General features: G+C 35.0%; 1 protein-coding gene across 3 annotated transcripts in view; it reads left to right on the top strand.

The window, feature by feature from the left end:
* The window catches only part of nf2a (NF2, moesin-ezrin-radixin like (MERLIN) tumor suppressor a), a 35,068-nt gene extending 17,095 nt beyond the window's left edge, over nucleotides 1–17,973 (top strand). For 2 of the 3 annotated variants that reach the window (XM_081364625.1, XM_081364627.1), the window contains 13 exons: nucleotides 262–330; nucleotides 1,544–1,626; nucleotides 3,927–4,002; nucleotides 4,345–4,479; nucleotides 4,588–4,662; nucleotides 5,043–5,156; nucleotides 6,833–6,955; nucleotides 8,139–8,255; nucleotides 8,350–8,450; nucleotides 9,659–9,764; nucleotides 11,351–11,478; nucleotides 12,146–12,305; nucleotides 17,156–17,973. In XM_081364625.1, coding sequence (XP_081220751.1) covers nucleotides 262–330; nucleotides 1,544–1,626; nucleotides 3,927–4,002; nucleotides 4,345–4,479; nucleotides 4,588–4,662; nucleotides 5,043–5,156; nucleotides 6,833–6,955; nucleotides 8,139–8,255; nucleotides 8,350–8,450; nucleotides 9,659–9,764; nucleotides 11,351–11,478; nucleotides 12,146–12,305; nucleotides 17,156–17,206 — 1,338 coding nt within the window. In that variant the 3' untranslated portion in view covers nucleotides 17,207–17,973. The remainder of the gene's footprint in view (nucleotides 1–261; nucleotides 331–1,543; nucleotides 1,627–3,926; nucleotides 4,003–4,344; nucleotides 4,480–4,587; nucleotides 4,663–5,042; nucleotides 5,157–6,832; nucleotides 6,956–8,138; nucleotides 8,256–8,349; nucleotides 8,451–9,658; nucleotides 9,765–11,350; nucleotides 11,479–12,145; nucleotides 12,306–17,155) is intronic. The other variant, XM_081364626.1, reaches the window with a different exon arrangement.
* Nucleotides 17,974–19,482: the final 1,509 nt, after the last annotated feature.

Raw genomic sequence — 19,482 nt, 5'->3', positions numbered from 1 at the left:
TAACATCTGTGTAAAATGTGATTGTGCAATTTTCTTTTCCTCTCAGCAGTGTCCCTACTGATCTTACCCATAATTCCTCATAAAAAAGCTGAATTTCATCTCATTTTGATTTGAAAGGGCTTTTATGTTTTAGGCAACTACGTATTACTCAATTCACTTTAAGGCAGAGCAGGTGGATATAATGGCTGTTTTTGTGACTGCATGAGTTCATGTTTTTCCTCATAATTGAGCTTATTTTGATTTGTCATCTTGCTTCTGCAGTACGGTGATTACGACCCTAATGTCCACAAGCCGGGCTTCCTGTCCCAAGAGGAGCTGCTACCAAAGAGAGTGAGTGTGATGTTGAGATGGGCGCCACTCCATGCTAATTACGCTGATTATGTTCACAGAGCTCGTAACAAGCCCGTAAGGCTTCAGCGGGCTTCCCGTAGGGCGTTAGATGTAGTGAAAGCTCTCGGCTGGAAACATCCGCTCACATGTCAGTAAGAACTGAGAAAGAGCGTTTGTTTACTCCACTGGCATTCAAAATCGTCTGAAGGATTTAAATAGTCACACTTAATTAGAAAGTGTCCTTCAGCTCTATTAGCCATTGTGTTTGGCTCTATTAACTCTTTTTACACTATTATTTTCCACACTGTGTTGTTTGTTTAGCACAAGAATATGCTATATTTGTGATATCAACAAGTTTTCCACCATAAATATTAATGGCAGCCTTTTACCACTGAAGCTAGAATGACTCATGTTTTAGTCTCTCCATTCCAGAACTTACTGTAACACCATACATACTATCTTCCCCAGAAACATTGCAAACGATGCAAAGAATGTGAGCTATTTTACTTTGGTAATTTACATAATACATTATAATTATGTGCCACTGCTGTTCAAAACTTGGGGTTGGTAAGATTTTTTTAAAATGTTTTTTAAAGAAGTCTCTTTTTCCTCACCAAGGCGGCATTTATTTGATCATAATATTGTGAAATATTATTACAACTTAAAATACATTTTCTATTTAAATCAATTTTAAAATGTAATTAATTCCTGTGAAGCAAAGCTGTATTTTCAGCGTCATTATTCCAGTCTTCAGTGTCACATGATCTTTCAGAAATCATTCTAATATGCTGATTTGCTGCTCAACAAACTTATTATTATCAATATTGAAAATAGCAGCTTAGCCTAATATTTCTGTGGAAACCGTGATACATGTTTTCAAGTTTCTTTGATGAATAGAAAATTCATAAGAACAGCATTTATTGAAATAGAAATCTTTTGTAACATTATAAACATTTACTGTCACTTTAGATAAATTTTCTTCCAAAAAACTAAAATCTTACTATGCCCAAACTTTTTAATGGCAGTGTATGTCTTCAATAATTGTTCACTTCCCTCTTTTCAAGTGGAAATCTGCTTTCATTCCAACAAACAAAATGAATACTGATGTCAAACAGAGTGCACCAAGAGCTCTGTTGTGAAAATCCCATTATGAGAGAGTTAAAGTCTTTGTTCAAGTTGATGACTGATCTTTGTGTGTCTTTCTCTTGTGCAGGTTATTAATCTGTACCAGATGACTGCAGAGATGTGGGAGGAGAGAATCACGGTCTGCTACGCTGAGCACAGGGGCAGAACCAGGTATTGTACACCATATTCTCAGTCTTGCCGTTTGAGCAGAGCAGAGATGGAGAGGAGGAAAAACTGTTCAATATTCCCTTTCACTTGGAAATACGTCACAACACTGGAGAAAAGTCGTTTGCAACTTCCGGTTCACGGGGACTTTAACTCTGTGTGATGTGCACCTTGGGAAGTCAAGACTCTCAAAAGATGAAAAACTGGCCTGCTTCTTGCAGAACTGGGCATAGCCTTGCTCTGCAAAAATAAATAAAAATGAAGCCCTAATTGGTCTACTTAATGATGAAACCGGCTTCCTGTGTTGCTTCAGAGCCCATTTAGATGCATGTAGGGCACTTTCTTATTCCAGACCTTATCATTGCATGTGACAGCACTCCAGTGTATTCTTGACACACTCACAACAAATACACATTCTGCACTTCTTGTTTTATCTCTCTCATTCACACATACACCCAGCTTAATTTGACTTTTATAGCTTATTACTTTTTTCCCCTGATGTCCAATGTTAGTCAGGGTTTCTTGTAGTAAAACAGTTGTTATAGTTTCATGTGTCATTTTCAGGCCTCTGAGCCATTTTGTTATTGTATCATTAGGACTTGTAAATTATAATATAAATATGTAAATAATATGTAAATGATCTCCCTTATGATTGGCTAGCTTTTTCACATGATAAGAGTAAAAAGAGTACACAAAAACCCAGAACTATCCTAGCAACTACCTTAGCAACACCCTGACAACCTCTTATAGAAACCCTAGCATTTTGGCAGAGAATTTTCTTTATTTTATCATTTAGCATTCGTTTATTAGTTTATTTTATTTTTTTATAAAAAAAAAAAATAAAAAATATATATATATATATATATATATATATATATATATATATATATATATATATATATATATATATATATATATATATATATATATATATATATATATATATATATATATATTTACTTTGTAGCTTATTCAATTGTTTTTATTTTTTTATTTCTTTATTTCTTTATTGTTCAAGGTTATATTGCCATTCACATATATTGCCATATTTTCATCTGTTCATTTTTCTTTTCTTTTTTTTTAATTGTTTAAATAAAATTAATTTATTTACTTAATAAATTAAATAAACAACTGAAAAAATACTCTGTTTAATTATTTTGTTGTTGGTCTATGTACACATGCACATGGTCGTTCCAAACCCATAAGACTTCTGTTCATCTTCAGAACACAAATGAAATCTGTGTGATTTCTGTCCCTCCATTGACAGCTACGCAACTACCACTTTGATGCTTCAAAAAGTTCATAAAGAGATCATAAAACTAATCCAAATGAATTGAGCGGTTTAGTCCAAATTTTCTGAAGAGACTAGAACACTTTATATGATGAACAAATTTAATTAAGGCTTTTATTCACATTTAAACATTCATCAACTCACACATCAGTTATAGTAAACAGAACCAATGAGAGAGCCAATGAGGTTCATTCTCATGTTACGCAGCTTCAGCAAGAACCAATGAGCTTCTGTTTGTTCGCTGATCGATGTTTAAATGTGATTTAAAAACCTAAATTCAATCTGTCAATCATGTAAAGCGATGGAGTCTCTTCAGAAATGTTGGACTAAACCGCACAATTCATATGGATTAGTTTTATGAACTTCTTGAAGCGTCGGTGTCAGTTGTGTAGCTGTCAATGGAGGGACAGAAAGCTCTCAGATTTCATCAGAAAGATCTTTGTTTCAAAGTTCGACATCAGGGGTGAGTTATTGATGAGAATTTTTACATTTTTGGGTGAACTAACCGTTTAAGATGACCATCTTAAAAACAAGTTTAAAAGTAGATCATTTTGAGACCCTTGCTTTCGGTTAAACTACGTCTGGCTGTTCTGAGTTCACAAACCCATTCTATGTGAGCGGCTCCTCACTCATTCTGTGCTTCTTGCTCTCGGTAAGTGTGGTTTGATGAGGCATGTTCCCTGCAGACTCGCAAGAACATGAAGGTGGTACTAAACATCTAGTTATTTTTAGTCCTAAAAAATAGGATTTTTAGAGTGATATTTAGTATAAAATTTAATTGGTGTGTTTATGGTGAGTGTGTGTGTGTGTGTGTGTGTGTTTGTGTTTATTGCCATTATCAGTTACTGTAAGTAAGACGTACTGCGTGACCTCTAGTTTCTGCACTCCAAGTTAGTTGAGTCTCATTAAAGCCCTGCGGTGGAATATTTTATTTTGTGTCTAATTTATTCTCTCTCCCTTTCTCCTGTTCTTTCTCTCTCCCTCCCACGTTTTTGTATGTTATTGTGTGCTGCAGAGATGAAGCCGAGATGGAGTATTTAAAAATAGCTCAGGATCTGGAGATGTATGGGGTCAATTACTTTTCCATTAGGGTAAGAAATGCCTTCGCTTCTGTACAACATCAACAATCTGAGCTGATTTCCGACGGCTGAAGCCTTTACAGCCAAACACTTTTATTATTTTATACCTTTATTATTGTTTGTTATAAAGAAACCTTTTATTATTGTTGACCTTATCCCCTTTAACTTGCATCATCTCCCACTTCATTATGTGTCTACCCTGCTTGAAACTTACAGTAGAATAATTATTTCTGCCTTTTTGTTTGAAATATTACTTTGGCTATCCATTTTACTCTGTAAAGCTGTGGTGGTGAGATCATGATGGTAAAATAAATGTATGTCTTTTTAATGTCTTTTTAATATCTTCTCTTTAAGAATAAAAAGGGTACTAGCTTACTGCTGGGTGTTGACGCTTTGGGCCTCCACATTTATGACCCGGATAACAGACTGACGCCCAAAATTTCTTTTCCCTGGAATGAGATCAGAAACATCTCTTACAGCGACAAAGAGGTACTTATTTTATGAACAATTCATGCTTTATCCAACCTGCTCTATGCTAATGTGTCTATGTGTCGTTTATTGCTGTTGGTGCACTCATTTCTGTAACTGTCTCTTCAGTTTGCCATTAAGCCCTTGGATAAGAGGGCAGATGTCTTCAAATTCAACTCCTCAAAACTCAAAGTCAATAAACTGGTGAGTATTTCATGATGTGAATGCAGAGATAAGTTGTTTGATCAACACAAATCCACTGTGGTGTGGCATGGTGGTTAAAGATCTCAGCTGGAAGGCAACAGATTTAATGTTTAATAAATGTATATGTCATTAATCCTATGTTAGTTAAGACAATTACCATATAAAACCATAAAAACATCATTAAATGGTCTTTACAACTTATAACTGATATGGGTTGAAGACTTGGAATATATGTGATGGCATTTGTGAGACATGAACTGAAATTTTATTTGTTAAAGAAATACAGGTTTGGAATGACATGAGGGTAAAATATAACAGAATTTACTTTTTTTTAAAGGGCATACTAAGCTTTTAATAAGGCAATTTTTATGTGTTTAAAGATTCTTCAGCTGTGCATCGGAAATCATGATCTCTTCATAAGGAGACGCAGAGTTGATTCGTTGGAAGTCCAGCAGATGAAGATGCAGGCTAGAGAAGAGAAAGCCCGCAAACAGGTCGGGGGAAAGTTAATGATTTCATGCAACACGTAGAGAATATTGTTTGTTTTTATGCTAAATAAATAAATGAAAGCAAGCTGTTTTCTGGGCTCTGATTTTTAATGAGTTCGAGTCTTAAAGGATATAAAGAGAAAAGCAAAATAAGAAAGTTGAAAGGAATATAGAATATATAAAAAATATATAAAGTATAAAAGAGTAATAAAGATAAGAGAGAACAAAAAGTTAATGTGTACACTGATTAAATATTTCTCTCTCCAGCAATGTAGCTTGTTGCAAATGAAAAAGAATTTCAGTATATTAGAGAAACCAGCATACATGTACATTTTTCATAGCCTTGACGGCCTTTTCTTATTTAAAAATTTGGGGTTGGAAAGAATTTAGATTGTTTTTGTACAGTCTCTTTTGCTCAACAAGGCTGCATTTAGTTGATCAAAAGTACAGTAAAACAAGTAATATTGTGAAATATTATTACAATTTAAAATGACTCTTTTCTATTTGAATATATTTTAAAATGTAATTTATTCCTGTGATGCAAAGCTGAATTTTCAGCATCATTACTCCAGTCTTCAGTGTCACAGGATCCTTCAGAAATCATTCTAATATGCTGATTTCGTATTATCAATTTTGAAAACAGTTGTCTAATATTGTTGAGGAAACTGATGCATTTTCTTTCGGTATGGCAATGAAGGTCCCACAAAATTATAGTCAAACTCACATTAGATGCTTTTAAGATTAAATAAGGCACATAAACAGTACCTGAGATTATCATGGGCATATGTTGTATGCTGTTGTTCCAGTCTGATGTCACAGAAATAGAAACCACTTATAAAATAGAATAGTCACAGTTGCAGTTGATTTAAACTGAGGTGTAAAGGTCTATTCTGTCACTTTTGATCAATTTGTTTCATACTTGCTGAATAAAAGTAATTTATTATAAAAAGTGTCTTAACCATAGTGTCTTAACCTCTTATATAGTGTCTTAACCAGCCGCGATGGTTATTCTATTTTAGAAACGGTCTCTATTTCTGCAAAATCATGGCTGGAACAACAACATACAGTAGAAAATATGACAATGATAATCTCAGACGTTGCACTTTGGGGGTGCTATATAAATAAAGAAAATGTGCTATATAAATAAAGTTGCATGCTTGCTTGCTTTATTTTAATGTTAAAAGCGTCTAATGTAAGTGTGAATATTTTGTGCTCTTTATATCCATACTGAAAGCAACAATGGATAATTAACATTTATGAACTTGCAGAGAGAGCCCACCCACATGCTCTTCTGATTGGCTGTGATTTATGATGGATTTTGTTGCGTCATATGTCATTGGGTGTGGACAGACAAATCGGTTGTCGCCAGAATCTTATCGTATCTTCTGATTAGGGCACGGTGTTACTGATCCCAAAATTTTGAACGGCAATGTATGAGGATAAATATTCCTATAAGTTATTACAATTTTGGAAAACAGTCATCTTGCTTTAGAGAGCTTGGCAAGTGTCAGCCAAATCCCTCCCTCCCTCCCTCGCTAGTTAATCTTAAGACTTCATGGTCCCCATGTGCATTGCACCTTCAGGCACCTTTAACCAGGTGCTGGATTTGCGATCCACTAGACCCATTTAGCAACGCTGCAATCCTGGTGAAATATGGATGAGCTTTTTGCACCTCTCTGTAGATGGAACGGCAGAGGCTGGAGAGAGAGAAACAATTGCGTGAGGAGGCAGAAAGAGCTCGTGACGAACTGGAGAGGAGACTGATTCAGTTACAGGACGAAGCTCACATGGCCAATGAAGCACTGGTGAGAAACTAAAACATCACCCACACTAAATATACTTTCCCTAATCATTTCAGTGCTTGCTAGAGCACTTCAGTATCTATACTTGTACTCAACCCATGTGTGTGAGCCTCATACTGTTTTTTTTTTTTCTTAATAGTGATGTTTTTAATAGTGATGTAATGCATTTCTTTACTTTTCCCAAAATTCTGTTGCAGGTGTTTTTTCTGTCTTAGTAGTGACATATTTGATTATCAATGATCAACTAATTATAATTATCCTAAGTACACTTTGTACACTAAGTACCAGTACTACAACAACAATAATGATAGTTGTTATTATTAAATAATAAAAAAAAAAATATTTTTATTATTTTAATAATAATTATGATTATTATAAAATGTATATCAAAATTCATAACAATCAGTTATAATCTAAACAGAAGTCTGAACATTTACAGATGTTTACCTTTTTTTGGCCACTTTAAAGTCTAAGCCCAATTTTCAGTTTGCATTCATTTTAGTTTTTTGGGACCCATCCGACCTAAATATTTGTACATTTAATTTATTATTGCATATAATAATATTTCTAAGGCTATATTTCTTTTATCTTTTCACATAGCATTTTAATACTCAATGTTCAGTGCACACTCTCAGGGTATTTTGTCTTTGTTGCTTTTAATCTGATATCAGTGTGAGTAACTCTGATATGTGCATTTCTCTTAATAGTTCACTATCCATGCTCAGCATAACGCTAATTCAAATTATAGAGAGCTCAGAATAGCACAGGTCGTCTTATTTTTAATCAGAGAGTTTCATATCCTTGCCAGTCCTGAGTTTTCTTTCTCTCGCTCTCTCAAATATTGATGAGTTTTTTTCACTTTCCTTGCCAAAAGTAGATCTGTTTTGAGAGATATATTTAGGGAAGAAAAGACTAACCTAGTGACATGATTTCTGTGAAGCAAATGACGTAAATGTGTTAGACTGAGCTTTATGTAACAGTTTTTTTACATAAATTGTGTGGAATTGTGTAAAACAGCTAAAGTTAAATTTATATAGAATAATTCAGATTGCTTTTTTAATAATAATGCTGCATTGGAGTAAAATGCTGAACTTGACCGTCTAATGCAGTTTATCAACAAGGGAATCAAATGAAGCAAAATTACCTATGTGCATCTGTGCAATGTGTGCGGTCTCTCTGTTTTCAGTTATGTTCGGAGGAGACAGCAGATCTGTTGGCGGAGAAGGCACAAATCGCTGAGGAGGAGGCCAAGCTGTTGGCTCAGAAAGCTGCTGAGGCTGAACAGGAGATGCAGCGGATTAAGGCTAGTGAGCATGTACATCAACACATCAGCTGCACATAGAAGATCCTTTTGGACCATTGATGACTGATCATGCTCTGAATTATTCTCTATAAAGGTGACAGCTATTCGCTCTGAGGAGGAGAAGAGACTCATGGAACAGAAGATGCTAGAAGCTGAAATGCTTGCACTCAAGATGGCAGAAGAGTCTGAAAGGAGGTAGTATCACACACGCATGTTCAGCATAAATATTTGGATATTCTTTCATCAGATGACTGCTTTTCATGGTGTTATTTTAACACATATTTAGTGGTATACCAATGGTTAAACGATTAGAGCTTTTAATTGGGTTTTAAAAGCAATTATTTTTAAAATGTCATGTTTTTTAAACTCTTTTGAATAGCCGAGTACCATTTTTCTTATTCTTTTCTGAAAATATAAAATTGTTAACTATTGAAAATTGTTTTAGTTAATTGAAATAAAGCTGAAATAAATAACATTAATATTAGATGGAAAAACTTAGACTAAAATGATAAATGTTGAGTGAAAGTACAAAAATGACTAAACTGAAATAAATGAAAAATTAAACAAAGTATTAAAAATAACAAAAGCACAAAACACTGAGGAAAGGCGCTATATATATATATATATATATATATATATATATATATATATATAAATAATATATATATATATATATATATATATATATATATATATATATATATATATATATATATATATATTATTTTTTATTTTATTATATATATTGACTGTTTACACATTCATTAAACAAAATATTGTTGGGGCAAAACATGAAAGTTTTGTGAATATGATCAAAAATGGTGGTGTTGGCTGGCAACTGAAAAATAAAAAGCAGACAGATATAGATATTACTTTAAAAATATTGCACAGAAAGAGCATATATAATATAAATATTAATATTATTATTTTATTTATTTTGCCTATAGTCTGTTTATTACACTAGTATATTAAAAATAGAAGCAAGTTACACACACATATTATTTATATATATATATAATATATATAATCTATATCTATATATATAATCTATATCTATATATATATAATATAATCTATCATCTGCTGTTATATAGTCACTCAGAACTCAGTATGCGAGCATGCACTATTATAGACCACCCAGATCTTCCTCTCACAGCTGGATCTATGCTGATGGCCCATCTCAAAGCCATCTACTGGGTCTTTACTCAGTATGTGGCACTCTGTTGGTGTGCATGTTTTGATAGCGGTTTTATTCTGTGCCTGTGAAAGTGTCAATTTACTGCTGATCTGAGCATCCATTTTTCAATTTCCAGCTGAATTTGTGCTTTGGAGATCCCAGTACTGTGTCCACTTCAAAGGGTTCAAACCTTGAGTGACTAACCCAATGTATTTATTCTCCGCAGGGCGAAGGAGGCCGACCAGCTGAAACAGGACCTGCAGGAGGCTAGAGAATCGGAGCGCAAAGCAAAAAACAAACTACTGGAGATCACCAGCAAATCGCCGTACTTGGTAATCACCCATTCCTTACCAAAACACTCCCCCACTGCGTTCTCCAACATCTCCACCGATGATGTTACATCAGCGCTTGTCATTCTTAATCAGCCTGGTGTCCGAAGCCAGTTCCATTTTATCTCTAAGAGAAAAAGGGTTTAAACTCTGCACAGTTTTTACGCAAGTCTGATTTAGCCTCTTGGCCATTTGTCAATGTCAGGATAATTTGTTTAAATAAAAGTTTCACCAGACAGCCATTCCATTACCTGCAGGAAAACTTTCCCTTCTCATCCAGGGAAACATTCGAGAGTCTTTTAGCCTCGCAATAACCACCCTAATGCAATCAAGAAGGATTATTTATATTCATATTAAGCTGTCCAACTTAAAAAATGGTTAGGTAGCCATATAGGGTCCCGGGAATAGTGTGGCACGGTTGTAATGCTTTTCAGAATTGGATTACAAATGGGTTTAAATGTCTGGCTATTTTAAGGGAAACGAAAAAGCGAGAGACTGCAGTTAACTTGAATAGCTCCATTAAATGCATTGTGAATATCCACCTGGTTCAAATACACATGATGACTGAGTGCACTTCATATCTGATTCAAATGCAGGACAAATGAGGGATTATCCTAAGCCTTGAATGTAAGTAATGGATATAATTGAGGTCAGAAAATTAGTTGTTTTTTTTTCTACATAAATGTTCCCAGAAAGGACGTTTTTCTACCTGGAAACTGCATTTCAGGGCTATTACAATGAGTTTCCTAATTATTGGTCTAAGCACTTGGGAACTGAGCTCTTCTGCTCTTTCAAAGCTTTGTGGATACTCTTGAAAATCCCACGGGCGGCTCATTTCCGCACATTTTAAATGCACAGTGAGTTAAGGGGTGACTGGAGGTCAGCGTATCATTTGAAACATTAGCTCTTTCTACGGGTGGCTAATGTTAGCTGTATCTGTTTGACCACTTAAAAATCCAGTAGAGCATTGCTGCTATCTCTGGGTCTTGATGTCTTAACTGAGAATTTTGTAGTGTATTTTTCTTTTACCCTGAAGCGTCCTTTGGTCTTTTGACAAAATCCAACTTATAGGTAGCTTAGGCAAACCTGAGCTTGACTTTGCTTAGGTACGCCATCCTGCCTAAGGCAAATGAAGGCAGTTTTTTGAAGCTCGTACTACAGTAGGTGCTTGATTTCCTAGTCGCCACACTGATCATTTAATTGACCAGTCAAAACATTGACCCTTATTTCAATATGAAACTACTGTCTTTCATATGCTGCAGGGCCTATATATATATATATATATATATATATATATATATATATATATATATATATATATATATATATATATATATATATATATATATATATATATATATATATATATATATATATAACACAATATTTTTTTTCTGTGTTGAATGTCCTGTTCCGCTTTTGGAAAGCTGTTAAGAAGCATTAGTATTTTAATACTGATATGTTTGGTACAGCACTCCTGCTTGTGTGATATTGCTTAATTATTATGTGTACATTTGTTCTTTTATATAGTCACTCAGCTCATTTGAATGTGTTTTTCTTTCTTCCTCTTTCTCTCGTTCACTGCTCAGCCTGTGCCGTTGTCTGCCAATGCTCTTCCTCCTGATGGCACTAACTTCAACTTCAGCATGGAGAACCTGAGTTTTGACTTCAAAGACACTGACATGAAACGTCTGTCCATGGAGATCGAAAAGGAGAAGTGAGTGCAGCCCATTTCAGGCAGCAGTCCATCCTGATCACAGTCTTTCTGCTGGTGTCACATCTGTCCACATCTTTTGAACCAGTTACATCAACTGTACCAGAGTTTGTCCTCTCTGCTGATGCTCAACTGAGTAGTGGATTTGTTTTTATGTGATAAAATTCCCTACTCCCTTGTTTGTTTAGACAATTCAACTAGAATGACCAATGACTTTCAGGTTGGCAGTCAATAAGAGTCAATATTCATGAGAGTATGGTGCTGTTATTCTTAAAAAAATATTGATTGTCCAATTTGTCATGATCTGAAAGATCGTCTTCTTAAACATCTATGCCTGTTCTCCGTGGATGAAATACACTACCATTCAAAAGTTTGGGAGCAGTAAATTAATACTTTTATCCAGCAAGGATGCACAATAAAGACATTTAAAATTTTACAATAGATTTCTACCTAAATAAATGCTGTTATTTTGAGCTTTCTATTCATCAAAGAATCTTGAAAAACGTATCCGGTTTCCTCAAAATAGCCTCCAAATGCACATCATCTCAGTACGATATTTCACTTGTGTGGAGGAGTTTTTTATGCTTAAAATTGGGTGTTAATAGGCCTCAAAACAGATGAAAACCAGGAGATCAGCTTTGTTTCATTATATGTCTGTCCTCTTTGGCAGGGTCGAATATTTGGAGAAGAGCAAACACCTTCAGGAGCAGCTGAATGAACTGAAGACCGAGATCGAGTCATTAAAGCTAAAGGACCGAGAAACCCCTCTAGACATCCTACATAATGAGAATGCTGAGAAAGGCACCAGCAAGCAGAGCAACTTTAAAAAGGTTGGTTAAATGCATCCTTCAGAAAGCCAGACGTAGTGTGATACAAGATTTGAGACCAGGGGTGTCTAATCCTGCTCCTGGAGGGCTAATTTCTTGCAGATTTTAGCTCCAACACTCTTGCTTGGAAGTTTCTAGTGAGTCTGAAGACCTTGATTAGCTGGTTTCAGGTGTTTAATGAGGGCTGGAGCTAAACTGCAGGACAGTGGCCCTCCAGGAGCAGGTGTGGACACCCCTGTTTGAGACAAATACATGTAAATAAATAGTAGATCTAATATAATAGTTGACAATAATAGTTGAGAGATGACAGGAAAGTAGTGGGGAATAGTTTAGAGAATTGTTGCAAGCTGAATTCGAACCTTCTTCGCCCACTTGAGAACAACAGCTGCTGGGTCCAAAGTCCCTGAGCTGTATTAAGACTCCATATTCTTTCATATGTTATCTGCATGTATGGTAGATTAGTGGTTATACATCTGTGGTCAGAAGTTAAGAAATTTCTAAAGATAATTTCTAAGAAGTTATTCTAAAGTGCAGTTCAGATTACCATAATAATAATACTAGGAGCGCACACCATTTTTGTCGCAACTGATTATTTTTGTTGTAATGCTTTGTATTTGAAACAACCCAATACATTTATTAAAGATCTTTCCTTTGGGGGATTTAAGATAAGTTGGATAACTTTTTTACCTACGAAATAAAAGGTAAACATTTATTTTAAGAGGTTAGTTACGATGATTTTAAGAACATTCTTATCAGGAATTCAATTTATAGAAAATTTAAGTAAAAAAAAAAAACTACATTTTTAAATGTTTTTGGGAATATAAAATACTCTTAGCTTTATTCTTAAGTTGGAAAATGAGATGAAATTTCCAGTTAATACAGAATGTTTCATAAATTTGGTAACTGGTAACTGAAATGTATTAATTTCAAATTCTGGAAGAGAAACTGAACTGGAGAGTTAAAAGAGTTTGTCAGTTGATTTGGAGAAAAAGATGGCACTTAAAAATGAAATATAATTTCTTAAAATCATGTAGCAGCACAGACACTTTGAAGTATTACCCCTTCTTCAGATTTTAATTCTTAAAAAAATTGTAGTCCAACACTCAAATAACTTCAACTTTAACTTTTTACGACCTACAGTAGTGCTTGTTGCAGCAAGTAAATCTATAATGTTAGAATTATTACAACTTGTGTTTGAGAGAGGAATAATTTTGAAAATGGAAGTGCAGGTTCACTAAACTCTTCTGAAAAGCCTGTGTTGTAATACCATTTCCCAGAAGGGCTAGTTCCTATAAAATATGATCCTAATCACACTGTTAGTCATGCCACGAGCACCGATAATCCAAAATTAATTTATTCATCATCTTTCTGAAAGGTTCAGCTACGTTTTCATCAAGTCTTATGAAACGGTAGATTAAAAGCCCCATTTTAGCCATAGAATCCTTTCCTGCTGTGTGTGAAATTGTCTCGTTTGCACTACGCTAATTGATTCCTGTGTTGTGACCGGTTGTTTGGACGGATGGATTGCCCTCCGTGTGTTCAGTCATTCTGCATTGATGTGATTGTCTAATTGAAGCGGAGCTTGAGCAAATCAAGCCGGACACTTTGGGGGAACAGCTTTACAGCGCTCATGCTAACAGCAGCAAAAAAAATCCAACTCGGTCTTACACACTCTGACAGCTGTTGGTTTCTTAGCCGATGTTGAGCCCGCATTGGAAGCCTGTATCGGGACACTGTCCAACTCATTGTAAATCACTGTTGCTCAGGTAGCTTGAGCACTGGACCTTGGAGCAAGTACCAAGGGTCGCTGGCTTTCCAGGTCACGCTGTGGAATGATTAATGGCCGTGGCGGTGCTTTCTCCATAGCCTGGTGTGTCCTGCTGCTAGCTATAGCCTGAGGGACAGAGATGTAGTGAGAGTGTCTTAATGTACTGACAGTCTCACCTGTTCTCTGAATGTGCTGATGCGGTAATCCATCAAAATCCCCATTGAAGCAGTGGCACGCAAGTGTCCAAGCATTCCTTTGTTAATTGTAGTGAAATATATGAAGTTAAATGTTAAAAGTCGATTAACCTCCATTGATGTTGATCTGGCACGTGATGTTGATTAACCTCCATTGATGTTTTCTTTGGGATGCCATTCATTTTTACATGTTTACTTGTGTGAAGGTTACAAAATTTCATGATCATACACCACCATTCAAATGTTTGGCGGCAGTACTTTAAAAAACAACAACAAGAAATTATTACTTTTATTTATCAAAGATGAATTAAATTGATCAAACGTGATGATAAATGCATTGATAATGTTACAAAAGATTTCTATTTCAAAGAAATGCTGTTCTTTTAAACTTTCTATTTAAGGAATTAAAAAAAAAATCAGTTTCCACAAAAATATTAAACATCACAACTGTTGTCAACATTGATAATAAGAAGAAAGTGTTTTTTGAGCATCAAATCAGCGTGTTTAAAGGATTTCTTAAGGATCATGTGACACTGAAGACTGGAGTAATGATGCTGAAAATTCAGCTTTGCCATTAGAAATAAATGAAATTACTTAAAATATACAAAATGTCAAACCAAAATGGCATCTGCTAAAGTTTTATTAGAACTTTCTCAGAAAACTAGCTTCACTTTTCTGATCTGGGCTGATATGTTAATCCTAAAGTCTTAAGGTGATGATACACAGGGCAACTTTTTGAGCAATGTTGCAGGGCAATCTTGCTGAGCGATTGTTGCTTGGGCACTTTCCCATTGAAAATGGGCAATAAATTTCGATCTGGATAATTTAGATCGTTCGTGGGCCCTGTGTCTCATCTGATTGCCTGTTGACGGCAACATTGCCCAGCAACATTGCTCAAAAAGTTGCCCTGTGTATCATCACTTTAAGATTTAAACTTTGGTAGAGAAACTCTATGAATTGGAGAGTTGGCCAGTTTCTCTAACAGTGAAAAACTAAAAAAGACACTAAAAATAGTTTCTCCTAAATATCAAAAAAGACATGTAATTCCTCAAAGTCATCACAGTGTTCATACTGACAGTAATTAACCTGCTGGAGGCCGCAAAGGTTCTGTACTTTCGCTTTCCGGTAGACGTTCCTAATCTACTGTAGTATCCGGGCGTTGTCAGTGGCGGATAACATGAATTTTTGCACTTTTCTGAGGCATTTTTGCAATTACTTCCAACCATCTGGTCTCAAGTTGATCTTTAGTGGATGTTTGAAGTCAGTTCTCCTCAAGTTCACACGGTTGTCCTAGCAGAGTAACCTCAGACTTTTGTCTTTATTTTTAGTGTATTTCTAGTGACATTTATATCTCAAGATGTCTGGAGCATGTGTGGAAACCACAGATTGGGGTATTTCAGGGTGAAAGTACTTGTGCCTTATATCCCTGCAAATAGTTCAGTAATGAAGCAGAAATGTACCATCTTTATATAGCATTAATTTCATCATTTTCCCATCTGTGTATCACTCTTCCGTCTCTTCTTGTTTGTTTACGCCGGTGTTTCATGAGGGATTCTGTCTTGAAGTGTCTTTAAACATCACCATCAGCGGGCTCACACACACTAGTGACAGCTGATCAGAGACACACACACTGCTCTCTCTCTCTCTTTCACTCTCTCTCGCTATGAATTCTGCATGACTCTGAGGTGTCTTGAACGTGTCATACATGTCTAATGTTTCTCATGGCATGAGCATAAATAATTAAAAATTACGCCTGCCAAAGTTAAAACAATAATTTATAGAACTTACCACATTAAATTTAACCTGGTATAATGCACAAACCTTATATTACACACATTAGTTATCAGTTAACTGCAGTTAACTATTATTTGTTAATGTTTTAAATTTAATAATAAATGTATTAATAAATATACTGTTGTTGTTTTTAATCCATGTTTGTTACAGAAGTTTGTTTTCACCAACACATAAAATACTTTATCTTTTTGCCCACAATTGCAAGTTTACATCTTACAATTCGGACTTTTTAACTCGCAATTGCAAGGAAAAAAGTCCAAATTGTGTGTGAGTCACAATTACCATTTTTAATTGCGTGTTTATATCTCACAATTCACAATAGCATTTTTTCTTGCAATTCCAAGTTTATGTCTCACAACTCAAAATGTACCTTTATTTTTTTTATCCTTAATGAAAATAAGCTTCCATAGTTTGTTCATAATACATTATAATACATCATACATGTATATTAGTATATGTAAATTACTGTAACATTAAACAATGCTGTAAAAGTATTGTTCATTGTTTTTCATGCTCCTCTGCCTGTTGCATTAACTGAGGATATTGAGCATTATTATTATTATTGTAAAGTGTTACTGATTAATTTTAGCAAATAAAAAATGGGACATTTAATCTTCTGCAGTAGTTGTGAGATTTATCAAGCTAATTTTAATATATTGGCAACCCTAATTAAAACACATTTCATGTATATAGATCCATAAGAAAATATTCTAATATGCTGATTTAGTGCTGCTGCTTATTATCCTTTATTATTATTAATGTTTAAAACAGTTGTGCTGCTTAATATTTTTGTGGAAACTGATGCATTTCTTGTGAGGGTTCTTTGATGAATAGATTGTTCAAAAAGGCAACATTTATTAGAAATTGAAAAATGTTGTAACATTGCAAATATCTTTGAGCAATTTAATGCAGAATAAAAGTAGTAATAAAAATGCTTATTTACCCCAATTTTTAAGTAATGCATGTATTTTATTTATATATTTATCTTTTTATTTATTTTTTATCTTACTTGTCACTTCATAAGAAATGAAGAGCATCAATTTGGAACTTAGCACATTTTTGTACGTCTCTCAATGTCCTTCAATCTGTCTCCACAGCTCACTCTCCAGAGCACCAAATCCAGAGTGGCCTTCTTCCAGGAGCTATAGCCATCCAGACGGACTGGACTCTAGTGTCTGAATAATGTCTCGTTGTGTCGTTGTCACATTCCTGACTGGCTGTGTGACCCATTCCTATATGATCCTAGCACATTCCGGTGATGAAGAATGTATATGTGGGGTAAAGTTTACATGTATTACTCTAAGAGGACCAGGACCTCAAGTAAACAGAACTACAGAGGGAGAACATGTTTTTAAAGGGACACACACACACACTAACATAAACTCATTCACATACAGAGTCACACTACACATCGTTTCCCAACATCCCTCTGTCTGCAGGAGGTCAAAACCCATTGTAAAGACACTACGAATAGCAGTGTACACACACTGACTACATATATCTCTGCAGTGCATCTTAAATTCATCTCTCCCATTGCACAGCTGATATCTCTTTCAATCAATATGTGTCCGAATAATTGGCTAAAGCAGTGGTATTGCACCCTTGTGCCGTATTAAGTTAGGTGTATATATTTGTGGTCCACTATGGAGCCATCTAGTCATTCATAAAGGCTGAATTAAACCTTATCGTGTTACAGTTTAGAAGAGTTTACTTTCTCTCAGAGGATAGGTTAGTACAGGATATTTTAAGAGGAGAAAATGCATTCGTGAGAACACCAAGTGATACACTATTTTTACATATGAAATATTTGGGATTTTTTTTAAAACCGTTTACTTGGCCTGAAATGTTTTACAATGTTAAAATATATTTTTGAAAATGTTTTCGTGCAGATAAATAAATGAATAGAAATTATCTTAAATATTCTTTGGCTGTTCTTTTAAAAAAATGTTGATGAAACACTTTGCTTTGCACATCCCCCAAACACTGAGTTTTACCCTTTAGTGTGCAACTTGACCCACACCGATTGTGCCACAGGCATGATTGAAATCATGTGCCTATTTTTCAGTGATCAGATGTACAATTTTCACCTGGTGGGCAGTAAAACGGGCAAAAAAACCGGGCAAAAAAAAAAAAAAACACACCCTATATTTTGTCCATAAGCATGGCTCAGTATAGAGCATACATCAACTGCTCACTTTATCACTTTATTAAATATTTCCCCCATTCATATTCTTCATAGGGAGTTCAAAAGTATTAAATATTATTGTTTTTAAAAATTAAGCAAAAAAAATATATATATTATTGTCTTGATGAAATGAATGGCACAGCCCATGAAGTATTGTGAATGATCTAACTGAGTAAAAACAGTGGTTTGTTTAAAAGTAACTTATGAATTATAATATAAACGGATATGTAGACTTCAGAATTTCAGTTGTTTTAAAAATGAAATTGAGATCTGAAGTGGCTTCAACGGATGCATATATCATCACTTAACAACTCCAGAGTGCATGGTAGGTCATTCTTGAAGGGTTTATAAGTTATTATTAAAAATCAATTTCTCCAAGGAGAACGTGCCTGAGATTTTTAGAACCCGACTGTTAAGCTCCATTGTGTTTTGGAATGTTTTGTGTGAATGTTTGAAAGGACAGCGATGTATTGAGAACAGCAACAGCAGTCTGTTGGGATTTCGTCTTCCTGAAGAATCTTACACAAGGTAAATCAATATAATCAGCCTAAAATTATCAATTTGTATGTTACATGAAAACTGCAACTGTCTCAATTATAGCATGAAGGTAGACTGTGAATTAGAATTCAGTATCACGGTTATTTTAATAGCTCATTAAACTCAAAGCACTTTAATAAATATACTGTGCTATTGTACTTTTCCCCAGTGGCTTTACAATATTTGTTACCAATCAAGATGGTAAACACAATTTTGCTGGGCAGTTGTCTAAGTTTTTGCTTCATGTTTCACACTTTCCATAATCCTGGTTATCATTATCACAGCCTGAGAACAAATACCCACCACCACTCATCAGTTTATGCCCTTCCTCAACACATTGTCTGCATGTCTGGACAGATGACAGCTTTGATTGATGGCTGATTCCAGGCATATTGACAGGCTGTCATAATGAAGAGAGGGATGTGCCTTAGGAGGTGACCATGTCACTATGCGTCCCATCAGTCCTTGGGGTGGCAGATGGAGATAATACTGGTTTACTGGTACCAAGGTGAAGAGAAGAAAAGCTACTTTACTGAAGGTGAGAAAATCAGAGGCAGTAATAATCAATGACATTTTTTTGCCTTGGGAATTTATTATAGTTTGATTGCAGCTTACTTGGATTACACAGTTCGCATGCAATTTGATTGCCCAGGCTGTTCTCTGAGGGTAAGCTTTGTTTCTGATCTCTGGAAACCTTGGGTT

Source organism: Scardinius erythrophthalmus (genome assembly GCF_964197995.2).
Source record: "Scardinius erythrophthalmus genome assembly, chromosome: 5".
Classification (NCBI taxonomy): Eukaryota; Metazoa; Chordata; class Actinopteri; order Cypriniformes; family Leuciscidae; genus Scardinius; species Scardinius erythrophthalmus.
This window is presented reverse-complemented; position numbering and strand designations above follow the sequence as displayed.